Raw genomic sequence first — 9,231 nt, 5'->3', positions numbered from 1 at the left:
GCGAGCCCAGCGGATATCTCTGGGGCTCATTCCGATCTTCTTAACTAATGAACACATTTCTTTATTTCTACAAATGAAGTATTTTAAAAACTCCAACTTAAAAAAAGCCTCCTATTTTTGTTTCTTATTCCAAGTACTACTTTTCAAATCACTTAATGAAATGACTAAAATTATTTCGTATGAGACTCCCAGATGGTTTAGAACTAGGGAAATGGGGCGCCTGGGTGGCACAGCGGTTAAGCGTCTGCCTTTGGCTCAGGGCGTGATCCCGGCGTTATGGGATCGAGCCCCACATCAGGCTCCTCTGCTGTGAGCCTGCTTCTTCCTCTCCCACTCCCCCTGCTTGTGTTCCCTCTCTCGCTGGCTGTCTCTATCTCTGTCGAATAAATAAATAAAATCTTAAAAAAAAAAAAAAAAAAGAACTAGGGAAATGATGTTAATACTCTCCCCTTCCATTTTTAATATTTATTCTGGGTAAAATTAAGTTTAAAATGTATATTTTTATGTAAATTTACAGATACACATATTTAATAGATAAAGAAAACTAATAGTATGTAATATAAAATTTAATATATTGTATATATTAAATACAAATGTATATTTAAAATCCCATCCCACATATATAATATATAGATAGATAGATCCATAATCCCACCCTACACATATATTGAAAGAAAAATTAAGCTTTCAAAGACAATCATCACTCTAATCTCTGCTGGCAGGAGTCAACACTGGGACCAAGTTTCTCATGAAGGATACGAAACTGTATCAGAAGACCTAGAATACACTCAACTTCAACCCCCAAAATCCCAATTCTGAAATTATACAAAGGAGAGAATCATAATAGGGCAGATACACAAGAATCACAATGTGCGCCGAGGCAATTAGACAGCAAACCTTAGAGATGCAACCTCAATACACTTCCTAATACTGACCCCAAAGCAGACAGATTCACCTGCCCCATCACACGTCTCCCCTCCCAGCTGCTCAGAGTAAGAGCCTGCCCTCTGGGAACAGGGGTTCCCGGGAGAAGCAGGTGTGAACCACCAGCCCAAGCCCTCATCCCGAACATACCTATTGGGTACCTCGCTGGTACCGTGCTGGAAGGCACTCTCTGGGGTGTGAGTAAGCATCTCTCATAACACGCCCTGAGAGCCATAATACGGAAAACACGGAAACAGACTACATGTCCCACAACAGGGCAATGGATAGGTAACCCTAGCGGATCCATAGGATGGGATACGTTAAGTCACCGAAATTCTGAAATTCCACATATGAGTGAGATCACACAGTATCCGTCTTTCTCTGACTGACTGACGTCACTTAGCATTCCACCCTCTAGATCATTCATGCAAATGGCACGATTTCATTCTTTTTATGGCTGGGTAATATTCCATTGCATACATAGGCCACATCTTCTTTATCCGTCATCTGTGGATGAACACTAGGGCTGCTTCCAGACTTTCGCAATTGTAAATAATGCTGCTATAAACATAGGGGTGCATATAGCTTTTCGAATTAGTGTTTTGATTTTCTTTGGGTAAATACCCAGTAGAGGAATTACTGGTTCGTATGTGGAATTTAAGAAACAAAACAGAGTGCCTGGGTGGCTCAGTCATTTAAGCATCTGCTTTCAACTCAGGTCATGATTCCAGGGTTTTACCTCAGCCTCCCTGCTCAGTGGGGAGCCTGCTTCTCCATCTCCCTCTGATCCTCCTCCACTGGTGCTCTCTCCTTCTCTCTCAAATAAACAAATTTTTAAAAATCTTTTAAAAAAGGAAACCAAACAGATGAACAAAGAAAAAAGAGACAAACAAAAAACCAGACTCTTAACTACAGGGAACAAACTGGTGTTGCCAGAGGAGCGAGGGGATGGGTGAAATAGGTGGAGAGGACTGAAAGTACACTCATGGAGGGGCACCTCGGTAGCTCAGTCAGTTAAGTGTCTGCCTTCAGCTCAAGTCATGATCCCAGGGTCCTGGGACCGAGTTCCACATTGGGCTCATTGCTCAGAAGGGAGCCTGCTTCTCCCTCTGTCTGCTGTTCCCCCTGCTTGTGCTCAGTCTCTCTCTCTCTACAAATAAATAAGTAAAATCTTTTTTAAAAAAAAAAGGTACACTTATGGTGATGAGCACTGAGTAATGTATGAAGTGTTCAATCACTATATTATACACCTGACACTAATGGAACACTGTATTATGTTAATTATACTTGATTTTAAAAGTTAATTTTTTTAAAGTATGATATACTATAAAAGTTAATTTTTTAAAGAGTTTTATTTATTTATTTAGAGTGGGGGAGGGACAAAAGCCCAAGCAGACTCCACACTGAGCATAGAGCTGGACCTGGGGCTTGATCCCATGACCCTGACACCATGACCTGAGCTGAAATCAAGAGTCAGATGCTCAACCGACTGAGCCAACCAGGTACCTCTATTAAATTTATTTTTTTTTATGTCAGTAAAATTCGTGTTGAAGATAAATACTTGCTGACATAGAAAGACATTCGTGATGCACTGTGATGCCATCCGTGCCAGAGTACAGAGTGGTTAACTGTGTGATGGATTGTTGGTGACTGCTTTTGTTTGTTTGCTTCTCTGTTGTCTACATTTTCTCCATTCAATATAATAATTGAGCAACTGGAAAATGGGGAAAATTACTTTTAACAAAGATGACTTTTTTAATTTAGCAATAAATTGGGCAATGAAAGGAAGGGGTGTGTGAGAGAGAAAGAACACTGCCCCCCAACTTTAGCAATTAACTGGGTGTGTTCATTTTTATTGGCAAGGGTAGGGGACAGGTGAGCAGACTGACAATGGATCTGTGACAGGTCGTAATTCCACCTTGAGGAAGCGCTGTAATAAAAGGGAGTCTCCGTGTGCTCATTACTGCTTCAAGTAGAATGACCAAGCATGGGTTTGGGTATGGTTTCAGGGACCATCATAAGCGTTGTTGCGACCTCTACTGGACATGGCTGGTAAAGCCTAAGTTTCCTTTAGGGAAATTTCTTCTTGATTGTTTTTGTGAAGATGTGGGGGAGAGGAGGGAAGATTGCTACCAAATCCACTTCTACTTTTCCTTAGCTGGATATATGAATGACCTATACCATGTTCACGGTTGAAGATCATACCCTAATAAGGAAGTGGAATTAAAGAGAGCTTCCTCTAGCCTCCCCAACTGAGATCCTATAATTCTTTGAAATGACAAAGAATCTTGCTCACAGGCACAAATGGCATTGAGATAGTTCTAAGAAGAAGAGGAACAACAACAAAAATCCTGGCCAAGAAAACAAAAATAGAAAGGGAGAGAGAATAGAATAAAATAGCTCCAAATTTTATCTTGAAGACCAAACATGCAAAACAGCCGTGATGTTTTTTGGAAAATAAAGTGAATTTGAGCAAACATATAAAAATATGTAACAAAGTCATGATAATTAAAACAGTGTAGCACTGGTTTCAGATCAAGAACATGGGAATGGAATAAAACGTTAAAAAATAATTACGTGGGTATTTAGTGTATTATAAAATCACGTATCTTTTTTAAGAATTTATTAATTAATTTATTTATTTATTTATAGAGAGCACGCATTAGCACGGGGAGGGGCAGAGGGAGAGAGAGAGAATCAAGCTGACTCCACGCTCAGCATGGAGCCCAATGCAGGGATCCATTTCATGACCCTGAAACCATGACCTCTGCTGAAGTCAGGAGTCCAACGCTTAACTGACGGAGCCATCCAGGCACCCCATAAAACCACATATTAAATGAGAATTTTCAACTTGGCAAGAAGATTATATTGCATCCCTACTTCTGGCCTTAGAAACATATTACCAAAGTCAAAAACTCTTAAGAAAATAACGGAAAGATTTTACTGCATGAAAACTATGAATGGTCCTACCTCAAAAAAAATTAAAGGACATAATGAACATGGTAAAAAAACACTGAATCATACACAAACAGGAGTTCATATAATTGATATACAATAAGCATTTAGAATTGATAAAAAAAAAGAAACAGTACGATTGAAACATAGAGAAAGTACACAAGCAAATCACACATACGAAAAAACAGACAAAAATATGAGAACAAAGGTAGGAGGAAAAGTTCAACATCACTAGTCACTGAAAAACTGCAAACTAATGTATAACGAGTGTGTAAATTATATGAAGTAGGACTCAGAGAATGCTACTGGAAATGAGCCTTGGGGGCGCCTGGAGGGCTCAGTCGGTGGAGCATGGGGCCCTGGATCTCACAGTTGTGTGTTCGAGTCCTACATTGGGGGTAGAGATTATTTAAAAATAAAATCTTTTTTTAAAAAGTCAACTTTCGTTTACCCTGCTCCTGCTTACCCAAACTCCAAACCAACTCTGTAAGGCTGGGGGTTTTCTGCATTTTTTCACTTCTCTGATTTAAAAAGAAAAAAAAGAAAAAGAAAGAAAAAAGAAAAATTCTGATTTTAGTAGCTAAAATGTCCAATACTGTGCAATAGTCACAACTCTGAATTCCATCTAAAGGTGAAGCTGCATCCCTCTGCAGTTCAGTCCTGCTCCGGATAGGATGACTGCAGTGGAAACAAAATGGGAAGGGGGGGGGGGTCTCTATTTCCTCACATTGCACTTTCACCAGTCATGTAGGATCTTTCCTGCTCCTCATCTCTCACCTCTGTTGCTGACCCCTCTGGGATGCTGACTGGCATAGCCCCTGATATGGGTTGAAGTATGTCCGCCTCCCCCCACTAACCAATATGTGTTGGACCCCCAGTCACCCCCTTACCCCTCTACTCCCCACTTCCACCCCCCATCCACAGTACCTCAGAATGTGACACTGTTAGGAGAAAGGGTCTTTACAGAGGTAATCAAGTTAAAATGAGGTCAAGAGGGTGGGCCCTAATCCAATATGACTACTGTCTTCTAAAAAGGGGAAATTTGGACACAAAGACACACATAAAGGGAAGACTATGGGAAGAAAGAAAGGGAGAAGACAGCCATCCACGAGCCTGGGACAGAGGCCTGGGACAGCCCCTTCCCCACAGCCCTCAGAAGGAACCAACCTTGCTGACAGCTTGATTTCAGACTTCTGGCCTCCAGAGCTATGAGGCAATAACCTTTTGTTGTTTAAGCCATTAGGTTTGGGGTACTCGTTACAGCTGCCTTAGCCAACTGACAGAAGAGCCAACAGTAGTTGACTCAGTTCCCGGTACAGTTTAACATACACTCTTTCTCTCACGGGTGCTTTATGGATTCTTCAGAGAAACACACACACACACACACACACACACACACACACACACCCTACCCTAACTGCTGAGGATACCTTGATGCATGCAAATTCATCTCTGCTAAATGACTGGCTGGTTGCATACAAGCCTTCCCTCAGGCCCTGGACATCCATCATTACATCTCTTCCAGCTTCTTTCTCCTTGCTCCTCAGTGGGGTCCTGTTAGACAGGAAGTAAGAAAACCCTAAACGGGCACACTGCACGGGGGTCTACATCTGGCGAACAAGGTATGCACACCTTTGACCCACCATCAGTGGAAATTTAACTACTTCCCAAAGGCAGGCCTCTACTTGGCATCAAACCTCCAAACGTAGACTTTTGTCAAACACCAGTCCCCCTCAAACGGAGGTCCCCTATCAAGCTGAGTGGTGAGTCCTGAACTGTCTCTCACTAAACTTGATGGAGCACCCCGATCCCTTGCCACTAGACAGGGAGAGTGGGGCTCACTATATACCAACAAATCTGTCCAAAGAAATCTTTAATGTGATCTCCAGTCTCCACTTCTTTTCTTGGTTTTTCCAATGCGTTTTACAGGCTGGAAGAAAGTGGAGAGCTAAGAATAACAAAGCCAGTTCCTACCACCTCCTTTGTAAGTCCGGCCCAGGGGGCACCAGGGTGGCTCAGTCAGTTAGGTTCCAACTCTTGGTTGCGGCTCAGGTCACGATCTCAGGGTCCTGAGATCAAGATCACACTCAGCTCATGGAGTCTGTTTGAGACTTTCCCCCTCTGCACCTCCCCCTGGTCACTCACGCTCTCTCTCTCTCTCTCTCTCTCTCTCTCTCTTTCAAATAAATAAATAAATAAACTCTAAAATAAATAACTAAATAAATCCTGTCCAGAAGGCCCAGCATCTCACTCTGGAATGTGGGGATCACCACATACGCTGGGACCTCAGGCAAAGCTGAGTCAGACACAATCCTGTTTTAACAGCCTGTTATAAACGTAGTATTGGATGTCGTTTCCCTTCTTTCATATTGGCAGAGCTCTAAACAAAGGTGGGCAAGGAAATTCAGCAAGGATGTGGACAGAGAGGCATTCTGATACACTGTTGGCGAAATCAATCCCTTTGGAAACTTCCTTTATCTCTACCCCCTTCCCAAGATATATGTTAGCAATCATCATTAGCCCACTGATCTACATCTAAAGGGTCTCCTGACTAAGGTTTTACTAGACAGTAGTAAACGACCCCTCAAGCTCCTGGAAACCTTAGAGACTTACACTATCCCTAACCCCCCACCCAATTTGCAAGTCACTCCTCACAACCCCAGTACAGCTCTTTCTGTCCATGGGTCCTGTCCCTGTGCTTTAACAAAAACCACCTTTTCAACACTGAAAACATCTCAAGAAATCTTTCTTGACTGTTCGCTCCTGGACTCGAAAACACCACATCAGCATCATTGCTCTCTTAGAAATGCTATACACCATACGGAAGCTAAACTGATGAAGAAGCTAATACTAACTAGCCCTTTGAGAAGGTTCTATGAGCTTCCTGGGGTGAGGAAGTTCCATGCTGATTTATTACACTATGATATTATGATGAGAATCTGATAATCAAAAACCCAACATTTTTATTAAAATGAGATGGTGTGCACACATACGCATACATGGACACAGACAACATGTGTGTGGGTGCCATTTACACCAACAACCAGACCTGCAACTAGGCTACAGGTTTCTGTTATCTCGGGATTTTTAAAATAAGAAAGACTAAAAACTGAGATGCCAGGTAATTTTTATACCCATGGCCAAATACACAAATCCCAGTGGATATAGAGCTGGATGATCCAAAAACAGTGCCTGGTAGCTATACTCTGCTTTTTAGATTTTCCAAGTGCTCCCAGAGGACTGGTTCTCCACTGGCTTAGGCATTACAATCAGCCACGGGGCTTAGTTCACCATAGGAATTCCTGAACCCCACCTTTAGAGTTTCTGACTTAGTAAGCAGGGACCAGATACTTACATTTATATGAAGGTCTCAGTAACATCTGATGCAGGTGGTCTGAAGACCAACTTCTGGGAGATTTTAGCAAACCTGTTCCAGTAAAAGTAAGAACGGCAAGGTTTTTATCATACTAGCTGTGTGGCAAAACATTTCATCCCACAACATCAGTTTCTTACAAATAAGTACCATGGAACTACCAGAAAAGGAGTGTTAATAAATAAAGAGCTGTGAGAACTGGAAGGAGGAAAATCATTTTTAGGGACCAAGGAAGACCTCACGTCCCTCCTATCATTTTCACAACACTTTATTCATACTTCTGATACCTCAACATTAGCTATTGTATGCTCATCATATTGTCCCTACCTAAATATAAATTCCTAAAGAATAGAATCACTGGTTTTTCCTCTTTGTATCCTCATAGTACCTGGCACAACTCTTGCAAAGAAAAATAGACATCATTTGTCATAGTTACTACTTAAATGCAAAACTTTTAGCTCTTTTAAAATAAACAACTTTTTAGTTCTTTTAAAATAAACAATGAGGTGGAAGTTGGGGGGGGGGACGAAAAGATTTAGTGACCAGAGAGAGATTGTACTGACACTTACTTTCCATCCAGAACAAAATTACACAATATTCAGCTTGAGATTTTTAAATGCCTGAGCACATTCAGTTCTCCCACTTTGGGTGGAAGGGACCAGGGAAGAGCTGTGTAGAATCTGACACTGGCTTGGGAGGGGGAGACAGTTAAACCCTTTTAGAGCTGCTCTAAAAGGACAGAAACGGTTGGCTGTAATACGTCCATTAACTCTTTTGACAGCTTCAGTGTGCAAGTAATCAAAAAGTGCCTAACATTGTGGACAGAGAAAGTTCTCCCGGTAGCTTTGCAAGCGTTACAGGTTTTATTTGTTGCCATTTCTGAAATTAATCCTTGGGGAAAGACCATACACCGTTTTAGCATGATTTAAATACAACAGACAACAGCCTCAATTCGTTAATCCCATTTGTGTCCTAGAAGCTTGGGGAAAGATCCTCTCATTCTAAATATTAAAAAGGTTCGGACCCATAAAAATGATTTGCCCAACATCCTCCCAGAAGAGTCATGCATTATTTTAACTTGATAATCTAGTTTTGATACAGTCTAGTCCCTGGGTTCCCTGGAGTGACTCAAATTCTGATCGTACTGTGTGTTTTCCTGCTGTGTGACCCTGGCTAAGTTAGATCCTTTGACCCTCCGGATGTTACCTGCAAATGCGTGTCATGACTTCCTTATCTCATGGACTCCTTGGGAGGACCACACGCAATGACGAGGTACTGAACACCTAACACATGGCAAGCGCCCACTAACACGCCAAGCAATGGTCAATCAGTGGGATTTTCCTAATGTCTCTGAGCTGCCCCCTAGAGAAGCGGCGTAAAGCGGCGAGCTGTGAGACACGACCCGGTCGGGAAAGCTAGGCTTTCTCAGCACAGTGAGCAGCACAGAAAACCCTGCCCCGTCGTGGGCAACCAGGAAGAGACCCCGGAGCGGATGGAGACATTCAGAATCCTAAAGCGGCGCTGGGCGTGGCTAGCACACGCCAGCGCGGGAACCCAAGTGACGCGGCCCGGTTTCTTCCGCTTCCGCCGGGATTCTCTGCGTAGCGGACCGGTGCGAACGCAACTTCCGGCCCGACCGGGTCCGGGGAGTCGCTACGTTCCCGGTGGGAAGCCGGGGTGGGCGGACGCGCGTGGCCATGTGGCGGCTGCTGGCTCGAGCCGGGACGCCGCTCTTGCGAGCGCGGCCGTCAGGTCGGGAGGCCCTCGGTCCCTCAGAAGACCTCCCCTTCCTCCCCACCCCCGGTGCGGCGCCTCGCTGGCTCCTGGAAGGCTCCGCCAACCGTTGCCGCTGCCCTGAATAGGGGCCGCGCTTCCCCGCCGCCGCTTCCGTCGCGGTGACTCGTGCCGGGGCGGCGCAGCCACCCGCGGGGGTTGGCGCCCGGAGACCCCTGCTGGCTTCTCTGGTTGGGGGGGGGGGG

General features: G+C 43.7%; 1 protein-coding gene and 1 long non-coding RNA gene across 6 annotated transcripts in view; one reads left to right on the top strand and one right to left on the bottom strand.

The window, feature by feature from the left end:
* Window positions 1-9,231, bottom strand: part of LOC103666165 — a 39,544-nt gene that overhangs the window by 28,371 nt on the left and 1,942 nt on the right. For 2 of the 5 annotated variants that reach the window (XR_005837134.1, XR_005837133.1), the window contains exons 1-2: window positions 8,459-8,776; window positions 7,235-7,306 (exon numbers count right to left, since the gene is read on the bottom strand). This is a non-coding gene — a long non-coding RNA (uncharacterized LOC103666165). Of the gene's footprint in view, window positions 1-7,234; window positions 7,307-8,458; window positions 8,777-9,231 lie in introns of those variants that run through there. The other 3 variants (XR_005837132.1, XR_569451.2, XR_569452.2) reach the window with 3 other exon arrangements.
* MRPL16 (mitochondrial ribosomal protein L16) overlaps window positions 8,844-9,231 on the top strand; it is a 4,152-nt gene continuing 3,764 nt past the window's right edge. The window contains exon 1 of the mRNA XM_040639147.1: window positions 8,844-9,004. Coding sequence (XP_040495081.1) covers window positions 8,950-9,004 — 55 coding nt within the window. The 5' untranslated portion in view covers window positions 8,844-8,949. The remainder of the gene's footprint in view (window positions 9,005-9,231) is intronic.

Source organism: Ursus maritimus, unplaced genomic scaffold (assembly GCF_017311325.1).
Source record: "Ursus maritimus isolate PB19 unplaced genomic scaffold, ASM1731132v1 scaffold_23, whole genome shotgun sequence".
NCBI classification, from domain to species: domain Eukaryota; kingdom Metazoa; phylum Chordata; class Mammalia; order Carnivora; family Ursidae; genus Ursus; species Ursus maritimus.
Note: the sequence above shows the minus strand (reverse complement) of the source record. Positions and strands in the feature narration are given on the sequence as shown.